At 39.3% G+C, this 12,480-nt stretch overlaps 1 protein-coding gene across 4 annotated transcripts in view; it reads left to right on the forward strand.

Annotated features, from left to right (window-relative positions):
• ERBB4 (erb-b2 receptor tyrosine kinase 4) overlaps positions 1–12,127 on the forward strand; it is a 2,403,189-nt gene extending 2,391,062 nt beyond the window's left edge. For all 4 annotated transcript variants that reach the window (XM_029606129.1, XM_029606130.1, XM_029606131.1 and 1 more), the window contains one exon: positions 7,548–12,127. In XM_029606129.1, coding sequence (XP_029461989.1) covers positions 7,548–7,993 — 446 coding nt within the window. In that variant the 3' untranslated portion in view covers positions 7,994–12,127. The remainder of the gene's footprint in view (positions 1–7,547) is intronic.
• Positions 12,128–12,480: the final 353 nt, after the last annotated feature.

Genomic DNA, 12,480 nt, shown 5'->3' on the forward strand with positions numbered 1-12,480 from the left:
AAAACAAAGAATAGTACACAAAAAACAAATAGATAATAAAATAAAATAATAAATATTTAAAAATGTGAGATAAAATCTTACAAATTCAATATCAATTAAAGCATTTTTACAATAAAATGAAAACTGAAATTAGCACAATTATGGATCCAATACTCCCGACATGGCCATGTTTCGACAAGATGTCTGCTTCGGGGTGATTATATATTTGTTCTTCCTTATTTCCTCCTAGCTAAGAGGAGAAGAGGCTGACCACTGGACAATAAACAAGCTTAAAATTCACAAACCTAAAAACAGCTGTAAACGTTCAAAGGTACCCTAAGAGGCACCAGAAATGGTAAAACTGAATATTCTTCCTTACTTTTTTGCAAACAGAAATCAAAACTCACTGCATCATAGAATGAGTCAATGATTAATTCACTCTTGTTGTTTTCATATTTATTGGTGTGGTTCACCTATCTCTGTTTTAAGTCCTTTCAACATTTATCAAGACTGAGCAACTAAATGTACACATCTGGATTCATAAGACTCATAAAGCGGCCAGCTCCAGCGAGGTGCCTGAACTAGATTCCTAAGTTTCCCAATACCAGGTGCCTTTTCCTGAACATCTGTACCAGGTGATCAGCTTCCCTCTTTCCTCTGATCTCCCAACCAACAATAGCATCCTCCCTTCCCCAGTCCCTGACATCATCATGATTTCACTAAAAACTGCCCACCTCACTCCCCCTTCCTAATGCCCCATCCAAAGTACACAATTTCATGTAAATATGACTGCCTGTTCCCCACTTCTAGTCTCCCCCTCCCATCTGCCTGATTTCACACACACAAACAAAAAGACAGGCTGCTTGATTCTCCCCTCTTCTGATTTCACAAAATAATTTGCTACCTATCCCTTCTCTCACCCCGGAATTGTTCCCCCGAAAGCTCCCAGCGCTAAGATGACCTACCTCCTACCAGCACATCCAGCATGACTGTCATTACCAAGTATCATGGGTAACACTGAATGCTGAGCTGGTAGGAAGTAAGCTCGTGTCTTCCTGACAGCTCAGTACTGGGACTGTTTGGGAGGTTCAAGGAGGTGAGAGAGGGTTCAGGGAGGTATTATTCTGAGAAAGTAGGTGGGAGGACCGGGCTACCATGTTTTGTGAAATCCAGCAAGTAGGAGGGGGGAATCACAGGCTACAGGAGATTAGTTCTTTAATGGAGAGAATTTAGTTGGCTAGAGTGAATTTTCAGTGCTAGCCATCTATGTTTAGGCACCCAAATATAAACAGTTTAAATCTGGGCTGATTTTTTTCTGTTGCCTAGATTTAAGCTTGTTTTCAGTAAAAAAAAAAAAAAAATAGCTAGGTGGGGAGATAAATTTAGAGCTCAGCTGCAGTGTAAGTTTATACAGGTAACTTTAGATGCACATATTAAGTGCTAGACTTACCTGGGTAACTTCCCATTTCATGTTCCATGCTGTTTGTATGTCTCACTCTGCAGGTCAAACTGGCCTCTAAACCCTAAACCACCACCAAAACCTCACCTTGAGTTATTAGCTGGCCCTCCTATAGTGATATAAATAGCTGAATACTGTGAATGCCTCCCCAAAGGCACTCTCTCGCTCTCTCTCCTCCACTCCCCTCTCCCCAAGCCCAGAAATGGCTGAAATGCAAATTGTGTTTCAGGCATATTGCACAGCTTAAAACCAGGAAAAGAAATTAGTTATTTACGGCATTAAAAACATGCAATAATGCCCCTGATCATTAAACCCACCCAAGCTACTCCCCAATTCCGCCCCTTTCAAAAATTTGAAATTTGCGCCACGCTGTACTAGGACTAATGCGTGCATTATGGCTTTAAAGCATGCTTTATGCCATTATTGCAGGCGTTAACACCCTAATGCCTTTTGATGAATGACTCTGTAATTGTTTTACCCACAACAATGGACTTTTGTAAAATTGCACATTCAAAACACTGGTAAATGGATGCACATAACAATATAATTAATCTCCTAGTGCTCTGACCATAACTTATATATAATTATTTAAGAGAGACTCTATAGCAAGTCCAATGATACTGATGAAATTGCACAGGCTCTGTAAATTCCTTTATAGGAGGTTAACACCTTAAATCTTCTGTAGTATATTAAGAGAGAAATGTTGTAACATTGCACATAAAGTAGCCAGCAAATAAGTTACACCAGCTTTCAAAGCTGACATACTCACGTAAGTGCATTCTTGAGTGCAGGTACTCCGTGGGGGTGGAGTTGAGGAGGGGTTTGGACTTACATGCATACTTTTGGATTAAGTGGATATTTTAGCGTGTGTAACTTGGGCAAGCATATTTGGTGGGATAATTTTCACAGCAGACTTATGCAAGTAAATCAGGTGTAACTTATGGCCTTATTTGATGGCCACTTTATGTGTGATCTTACATTGCCCCCTTAATATACTGCAGTAGCTTGAAGGTACTAACTGTGCTAAGCTAATCAGAATCTAGCAAAGGCAAAGTTAGTATGAACTTAGCTTTTTTTTAAGACATCCTTTCCTCCTTCCAGTATTTGGTATTCTTGATCTCTCAATCTACTGCTTTTTGTCCTCTGCCAGCTACTCAGTTGTTTGCCAGGTCCCTCTGCATCTCCTGGGCCTAATATATAATGTACTATACAAAATAAAATTTTTATGAGGAGAATTTTAGAAACTCAGCAGCTTTGTTAATACATTTTCACACAGAACCTCTTTTAAAGGAATTTACAGAGCTTTTGCAATTGCATCAGGAACACTGGACCTGCTTCAGATTCCCTCTTATATAATGGTATATAAATTATGGTCAGGGGCACTAGTAAATTAAAGCTATTGAGACCAATATTCAGTAAGTAGGTTAGAAGACAAGTTATATAGCTAAAGTTATGCAGATAACTTGTCCTGGATATTTAGTGGGATAAACATCCCACTAAATATTCCTTATTAAAGTTATCTGGCTACTTGTAGCCAGATAACTTTAAACCCAACTGGCCAAATTTTAAAAATGTCTAGTTAGGTATAAAATTATCTGGCCTCATATGGCCAAATAACTTTCCACTTAAACAGATATCTCTAAAATAGTAATGTTTGGTGCCAAGACTCTAGCCCTATCTACCTGGAAATTCATTACTTAGATCACCTCCATTTGTTTGGATCATTTCAAACAAAAAAAAAAAAAAGTTTATTCATTTTATTTTCATTTACCATTAAAGTCAATGGGGGAAGCACTGCAGTGCAGCCATAGTTAGGGCTCCAAAATTAGGATTTTCTCATCAAGTCTAATGAACCTTCTGGGAAGACATCATCAGAAGGAAAGAACTCCAAAGTACTTAAACTGAGGCAAAGTGCCATGAATATCCTAAAGCACTGTAAAGGAACAAAGGGGTACCAACAGTGGCAGGAGTTCTTCAAGGCACTGAGAGCACCAGAAGCAGTAAGAATACCCCAAGGCTTCAAAAGAGGACATCAATAACAATGGCATGAACCCTCAAAGGCAGCAGGAGAGGCAAAGTGGCACCAAGAGTGGCATCAACATCCTAAGGCATCATGAAGAGATAACAAGGAAGAAAAGGTGGCAGGAAAAATCCAAAGGCATTGATAAAGGGACAAAGCAGCACAAACAGTGGCATCAACATACCAATGGGAGGTGCAAAGCAACCCCCTACAGTGGCAAGAACACACCAAGGTGTAGAATATGGTTTATGACAGTAAGCAAGACCTTCAAGGTTGAAAGACTGGGTATGGAGCAATGCTGAGTGGAAGAAAGACTCATAAGAAATAAGCTAAGGGGTATAGCAGCAAGGCAACCTGGTATTGGAGATATTTGTCTTCCTGTTGAAGCACTTTTCACTTGTCAGATTTAGTACAATGATCTGTTATTAGTATCATTTTTGTGACATAAGCTTTGATTACAATCCCTACCTGACCTTGATCTTCCTGCAGGGTGGAATTATAGCTTTCTTGTGAAATTTGATTTCTGATTGAAACTTTTATCAAAATCAGTATATGAAAATGGTCTCTCATCACTGTGGTTTTTCTGGTAATTTATTAGGTGTTCTTTATAAAGAATGCTTTTCTTTATATTCTGTAGCTGAACACAGTCTATTTCCTTTGTTGATTTTCTGATGTTGCATTAGTTCTCTTTTCCTACTAAAACTTTTCCCACATTCAGAACATGTAAACGTCTCTCTTGTGCATGTTTTCTGATTCCCAGCTGAGTATCTTTGCTTTTCTTCTGAGACACATTTTTTCTTGCACTTTTTTTCCCCAGTAAGAACAGAAAGAAGCATCCTCTCTTTGTTTTTCTGGTAAAATCTTGTTTCCTTTCCAGAGTCTCACTGAGCTTCCAGTGATGTGCCCCTATATTATTGTAAGCTGGGGCTTACAATAATATTGGGGCACTCGTTTATTACACACGTGCACCACATTCATTACTTACCCTGGAAAGTTGGTCAGATAACCCTAAACATCTCAAATAACAAAAAAAAGGAGGATGGAAAAACAAAGCTGGGATCCAAGAAATGAACAAGAAGGCATCAAAACTCACAAGGTATAACATCTGGGACATGGCAGCTAGGCAACTATGCATAGTAGCAGCAAGAATTCCAAGATGGTACATTGTTATAGTGGCAGCAAGACCCCTAAAGATGTACATGTAGGGCATGGCAGGTAGGTATAGTAGCAACATGACTTCCATAGTGATTTCAGTTTCCTTGCTACTCACATGTAAATTTGTAAAGCCCTGCAAAAGGCAGATAGCTTTTTAAAAACATAATCTGGTGCCAGCCTGGAATGATGAGGACTTATGATGTCCCCTGCCATTGAGAAAGACACATTCACTGGGCATGCTGGTTGGTGAGCAGAAAAGATATTGTCAAACCACTTTGTCTAGGTCTGGCCAGACTGCATACTTATGTGCAAGTGCATTTGTGTCAACATCTTTAATGTGCTCTGAGATATAGTATGTCACAGAAATTTCTGCTGTGGTCTCCTTTGCTAGGTTGAGCCAAGGGTTTCTCATGCCATCTGCTTTAGCAATGGCCTATGTCAAAACAGATGATTTTTTTGTGGGAAACATAGCTTTGGTGTAATGAGTTAAGGGAAGATGTGGTAGCTGATAGGGTACTGCTTGTGCTTACACTACTCTTTGGGGTGGCCACTTTTTCCTATACTACATCCCCACTGTACCTCTGCCTCATGGGAGCTCCTGTTCACACATCCTAGCTATGAGCATCTCATTCATATATGTATTATTTTCCATCAGAGGTTTCAGTCTCACTACTATAAAAAGGTGTCCACCAATTACAACACCTCTGCTTCCATTCCCTCTTTATCACAGAAACCCTGTAACTTAGGGATAACTCCACCTAGGGTGGCACTTCTGAAACTCACATCATCTGTGACATCCTTGAAGGATTTCATGATTTATCTCAGCTGCATTATCACTGCCCAATCATGATGACCCAGGAGGCAATCCACACCTATCTATGTTTCCAGAGACAGATCATGAAGGACTCTCTACCTGGGTAACATCAAGCTAGGTTGAGAGAACATTGCACAAATCTCATCTTTGGGTGAGTTTCCTCACTCCGAAGGTCATCACATCTTCACAAGAGTGCACTGTTCTGTTTGTACATCGAACTCTGCATGTCAAAGTAGCCCCTAAGCCCTACACTAATACCTAAACCTCACCTCGAGTAGCTAGGTGGGCCTCCTATAGAGGTATAAATACCTACCTAGTATGAGGGCCTTATAGCTAGGCTATCTTTCTCTCTCTCTCTCAGCTTCAAATACTGAAAATGCTATTTGCGAAAACATTGCAAAGTGCAATAAAGTCATATCGCACAGCTTAACGCAAATCAAAAAGGTGTAGTTAAAATCCACATTAAAACTGTGCAATATGGCTTCCCCTTGGCCAGAAATCCTGGCCCAAACTCCTCCCCTTTTCCTAATTTGCATCACCCCATGCGTTATGGTGTTTTTGCATGTGTTAAAGGTGCTTTTCACTTGCAAAAACGCCATATAGCACTTTGATAAATGACCCCCTTAGTGAGCTCTCTGGCTTAGTCAGAAACAAAATGTCAACCAGAAATGCAGCATATTTAAATTCTTGATGGATGATTTGGATCCCCTGAATCTCTCACACCTGTTGTAGCAACCTTAAAAATGGTTGCAAAAACAATAAAGAGTGCTGGAGGGAGCAGGCAATGGCTACACTTTTCATTTTAAATGGAGGGAGGGTAGGAAGGACTGGGACAACCCTCTGCTTTTATTTTTAAATGATGAGTAGGAGTGATCGATCGAGGGTGTCAGGGAACACCCAGGCTGAGCATGGGCAGCCCACAATAACTGGGGATTCCTGAGGTTTACTGCTGGGAAAACCTGCTAAACATGGACTAAAAACAACAAGAGGCTGAACAAAGTAGTTTAATTTCATTATACCTTAACAGCAGGAATCCAAGGCAATTAAAAAAAAAAAACAAGGCAAGGTCAAAAAATACACAGTCCAAGAAATCTAGGAACTCATGATAGACAGGGACTAGAGCCAAGAAACAGGAACTCAAAGGGCTGGAAGCAGGGACCTCAGGCAATCAAACCAACAATGAAACAGCAGGGAACGTAGCCTGAGGTAGGTCAAAGCCAGTCAGCTGATAGAGGTGTCAGTACCCAGCAATTATTCTGTGGATTACATGGAGAAAGCAAAGATCCTTAAGTACCAAGAGATGCAATCACAGACCAAGAAAATGTGGCAGAAAGATTCAGAAATAGTCCCAATTATATTCTATTGGGTGCCACTGGCCTGATTAAGAGTAATTTCTAAGTAGACCTTGATATGTTGCCTGTGAAAATTACACCCTGTGAACTCCAGAAAGAGGCTTTCCTTGGCACAATGCAAGTACTAAAAAGGGCATTAGTAGTAAATTTGGGAGAATGAGATCATCCTCAACATGCCATGGCTTAGGAATGAAGTTCATTCTTGTCAAGGTATGCACAAAATAAATCCATTTGGAGAAACTGCCCCAGTAAAGAATGGTTCAAAACCAGCTCTTATCCCACTGAGGGAGGGGGATTGGGGCAGCTTTGCATGTTTTTAAATTTAATGTCATGAGGGGAGATAAGTTGTGTAAGCTGTGGGGTAAGCAGACAGATTTTGGTTGGCTATTGCAGTGTAGATTGTCTGACCACATTTAGGTCCTAATTTATTAAGGCTTTTCTCCCATTCTGTATCTATAGGAAAAATGCTTAGTAAATGAGGAATTTAACACTGAATATTGTGCCAACCAGTTAAATTTGAAAAACCTACCCAAGGAATGCCTTCAGCCTGCCTCTTTATTACCTAGCTACTATATATGTGGTCAGTGAATTTGCCCAAAGTTGGCCACATAGAGAGGCCAAATCTTAAATGTAGCAGATTTACTTGTCTAAAGCCCAATTTGTGCCAGGTAAATCATTTGAAAATCAGCCCCGTGTGCCAGAGAATATGAATGCATAATGATGAGAAACAAAACGTTTGGTTTGCTAATTCTTTTCTGTATATTTTAGATTACCTGAATCCTGTGGAAGAGAACCCATTCGTCTCTCGACGAAAGAATGGTGACCTTAAAGTTCTGGACAACCCCGAATATCATGGCGCCCTCAATGGGAAACCCAAGGCAGAGGATGAATATGTGAATGAGCCCCTATACCTCAACACCTTTGCTAACACCTTGGGAAACACAGAATACCTGAAGAGTAATGGGCTATCTGTACCAGAAAAAGCCAAGAAAGCATTTGACAACCCTGAATACTGGAATCACAGCCTACCACCTAGAAGCACCCTTCAGCATCCTGACTATCTGCAAGAGTACAGCACAAAATACTTTTACAAACAAAATGGACGGATCAGGCCCATTGTGGCAGAGAACCCAGAATATCTCTCTGAGTTCTCTCTGAAACCAGGTACCATGCTACCCCCTCCACCATACAGACACCGGAACACAGTGGTGTAGGGATCAGCAGTCATTACAAAAAGTGGAGAAACCTTCTCTCCCCTGTTTTCCTCCTATCTCCCAGGACATCTCTTTCTCTCTCTCTGCCTGGTGGGCTTCCAGCTGGTCCACTCCCTGGCCTTTGATATTGCTAAATGCTAGAACAAAAATCACTTTGGCCACCAGTTATTCAGAAAGAAAGAGAGTATAAGAAACAAGTTGCCATAACTTACTTTACAAGAACTGGGGAGGTTGGAGGAGGCTTGGATCAACAAACATCAGTGTTGCCAATTATTGAAGTCAATTTTCATTTTCTAAACACCAATTTCCAGGAAGTGTTAGATGGTGTTCATTGGTCTAAGCAGAAATTGATAAAAAAAAAAAGTTAAAAAGTAATATAACCAGCATTACTGGAGATTACATTGATTTCTGTTGTGAAACTGGCCTTTGTTTTGGTCATGTTTAATAGAGATGGATAAGATCCAGTCTATTTCTGTCAAACCTTTTTGTCTTGTGCAGTGGATAGGCTGAGGTAGCTTCCCAAACTGTTCAACCTCTATCAAAGCTATAAGAAACGAATGCACTGATTCTTGTTTTTTGACCATCAGTCACCTCTTCCTGTGTAGCCCCTTCTAACAATTTTGATTATATTTCCTAGTGGCAGAATCTTTGGGTAAAAGCTTGACTGGTGGGAGCTTCTCAATGTGATATCTCAGTACAATGGCAAAAACACAAAGTACTGGGACAGGCTACGTAGGAAAAAAAATGTGAAAACCTCCAGCCTCCCAATTCTGAAGTAGAAGCCAAGATACAAGATTTGCTTTTATGTAGCGTAACTTCATGTTTTATAAACGCTGAGTATAAATAGCCCTCTTTCCCACTAAAATGTCTGATTTTGTAGATTTCAGCATTTGACAAGCAGAGGGCAACACAAATGGGATCAGGAATTATCTACGACATACTTTTAAGTCTGAATTAATAGAAGAGATGATATTTCCTGATCATCCTTTTGGAGTTTAATAAATAAACTAGAATAAAGTTGCTAATTGCAGCAGGAACATGTGACTGTTCACTGGAAAGTCAGCCTGCACTTAAGTTGTGATTTTAGTGGTTCTTGCTCTGAACTGTGTTCTGAATTTTGAATGAAGCAATATGAAAGTGACCAGCAAAATAATAAACAAAAGAAATATAATAATAGATGACTGTGGCAATGCCAAAATGAAGTAATTATAGTCATTGGAACAGTATTAAGAATCTTTATAAAGGCTAATATGCTTTATGCAGGAGTATAGGCATTGAAAAGACAAATCCATTAGGCTGATCACAAAAGATGAAAGCAGTCGAGTGGACATCTGGGAATATCTATTTCCAGAGTATGATTTAATGTAGAGTGCAGCAAATAAGGCACTTTACCTTTTGAAATGGAAGGCATGAGACAAAATATACAAACTTAAACTAAGAATTATGCATGGGTTTTCAGAATGTTCTTACATGAAAATGTAAATATTTGAGAGAGAAGAAACTCAATGATTAGTAGTCCTTTCTCAACATTAAAGCAGTAGTTGTAGGGGGGAAAAGAGGTTAGATAATTTAGTTGGCAGTAAAAAAAAAAAAAAATCATTCATACCCCCTTTCTCATTCTGTTTATATTTCATTGCTGAGGAAATATTAGTGTTGAAGATGTATGAAAGCCTCTCTTATTTTGCTACTCACACTACTTTAAATAAAAGTAAATTAGGGCACTGCGGAACTGATCCTTATCAGAGCTTCACTCAAACTGCATCTTTTATTCCATAAAATTACAAAAAAATATATGAAGACAGAAAAGAGAAATTTTATAGTTTAGACCCAAATAGAAAACAGCAACAAAAGAACACATCTGCCAACTTGATATTCTGAGGAGTCTAACTAGTCTTGTCGCTTTAAATTCACATCTTAAATGTTTTTTTCTGTAAAATCTTTATTTCTTCTGTGACCACCAAGAGTTGTTAGTCAAGCATTTGCATACTATCAGCATGAATGTGGGAATTTCATTATTGCAATGCTTTAATGGATCTCTCTTCTAACTGGATTTTTCAAAGTCTTTGAAATTCCAACAAAATTATATCAGGTTCAGAGATGGAAAGCACACTCGCCAATCTTAGCAATTTATTTCTACAAAACTCAAAACTGAGAGCTTTTCAATGTTGAAACAGGTAGAATTCATCCAGATACATGAAGGAGTTACCACCAGGCTGGCAAGAAACATCTGCAGCTCCATTAAGTATAATTTATGTGATTACTTTCAAGATTGTTACCAAGTGGTTCAATCCTAGAAACCACTGACTACTTCACAAGGTGGTTTCACATGACTGGCTTTCTCCGTTTACCAACAGGTCTTATTTATGCACTCTTTTATCATATGATACGTTCACACAGATGAAGAATGAGGAGCAGTAAAAGCAACCGTTTCTATTGGTGTCAAAACTGGTGGGTTTTTCGGCCACGTAATTTGATTAAAAAAGATGCCGATCGTTCTGTCAACTGTTTGCTTCAAGTTTGCTAGTTTTCCCTGTGAAGTGTGTCAGACTTTAATCCTTCAGCGTTTAGCATTTGCTAGCTGCATCACTGACTGCTCTATACATGTTCAATACAAAATCCTAATGTCTACATATTTTACCTTGTGTAGCCAGGCCCATATTTTGGCATAGGCAAAGTAGATGACTGCTTATGCTGCCAAATTACGAAGGTGCCATGCATCAATTCCAGTTTCTGGGCCCGCCACTAGCACAGAGCAGAAAGAAAACAGCTGACTAAGCTCTTGAACTGGTACCTGCAGCAGCAACAACATTAAAAAAAAAAAAAACCCCAAAAAACCAGAGGGCCTGTGAGCCTGCATGTGCTAACAAGTCCTGCAGAAATCTTACCATTTGCAGTAGTTTCCAATCTGTTTGGAAGGATGGAGTGGGCTGCCGCAGGGGTCTTTGCACACGTGCAAGCTCACAGGTCTTGCACATTAATTTGTTTGTGTTGCAGCTCCTGCTGGGCTGCTGATCAAGATCTCCTTCAGGTGAGGGAGGACATGTGAAGGAAGGAGCTGGGCAGGGACACTCTGGTGGACCCACACACGCACTCACACACACATGCTGCAGACCCACACGCACTCACACACACATGCTGCAGACCCACACGCACTCACACACACATGCTGCGGACCCACACGCACTCACACACACATGCTGCGGACCCACACGCACTCACACACACATGCTGCTTGATCTCTGAGAGAGGGTTTGCTCCTCACTAATCTGTGCCTATGGGTGTATAAACCTTTAATCCTGCCCTGCATGTAGGTCATATTATGAAACCAAGAAGAGATGTCAGGCATTTTAGTAGCCAGAAAAGTAATATAAAGTACTAACATAGTAACTCTTTTAGCCGAGCTTTAACCCCGATCAGACTACAAGTGGCATCTTTGCCTCATATATTTTGTGTAAGAAAATGGATATAAATTAATGTAACCATTACATTAAGAATTAACAGGATTTCTTTTCTTAGAAAGAGACTCATAATGTAAAAGGGAGAACATCACCCAAAGTTCTCCACTAGAAAATTTACCATTCTTTACAGAGATGGATGAAAAGTTAAACAACTTTGCTTATCTTCTGGATATTTACTATATGCAGGAGTTTTTAATTCTATTCCAAGATCAGGTTAAATTAATTTTGAAAGCTGGAAGAACAAATAGCAAATTAATAGATACAATACAATAAACCCTTGCCTGATGGTAAATTATCAGATGATAGGGTTTTGGATTGTGATCCAGGATCAGTTTATTTCTAATTCTCTATCAGGGGTGGATTGCTGGAAAATATCTGCCCAGGGGATTTTTTCAAAACCGGCCCATGGGGTATCTAACTCCCTTGTGCACTTTGCAACACATGTATCAACATGCCAAGTGAACTCTGAAAATTGGCAGAATTAAGCCCAAATATCTCCAAAATACATTTCTCATTTTTCCTAAATAACTAAGAAGTAGAGCATAAGCATACACTAAACCAGAAATGAGGAAACAAAGCTGTAGACCCCCATTCCATCCATGCAAATCGGTTGGGACCACTCCAAAAGTTTGCTTAGCAGAATACCTCACCTTAGTCACACATGTAGAACACAGACCGACCCTCACCAAAAAAAAAATGAAGAGATAAAGTATAAATGGAAACATGCAGACAAAAACTGAACTTGAAACTGCAATAAGCCAGACTGTATGGAATGGAAAAACAAATATTCCTCACTAAACATTAAACAATAACATCAAGAAATATAAAGCATCAATAATAATAGTAAAACCAAACTCATAAAAAGTATAAATATTTCAAAACAACTGAGGAAAAGAATATCCAGTGATTACAAACATATAACAATGGTTTTTTTTTAATTTCCCAAACATCAATAAAATATTTCAAAATAGCAGACACAGCAAACAACATCCAATAATTAAAATTAAAACTAAAATAAATCCCCTGCTC

The sequence above is a fragment of the Rhinatrema bivittatum genome, chromosome 6, assembly GCF_901001135.1.
Source record: "Rhinatrema bivittatum chromosome 6, aRhiBiv1.1, whole genome shotgun sequence".
Classification (NCBI taxonomy): Eukaryota; Metazoa; Chordata; class Amphibia; order Gymnophiona; family Rhinatrematidae; genus Rhinatrema; species Rhinatrema bivittatum.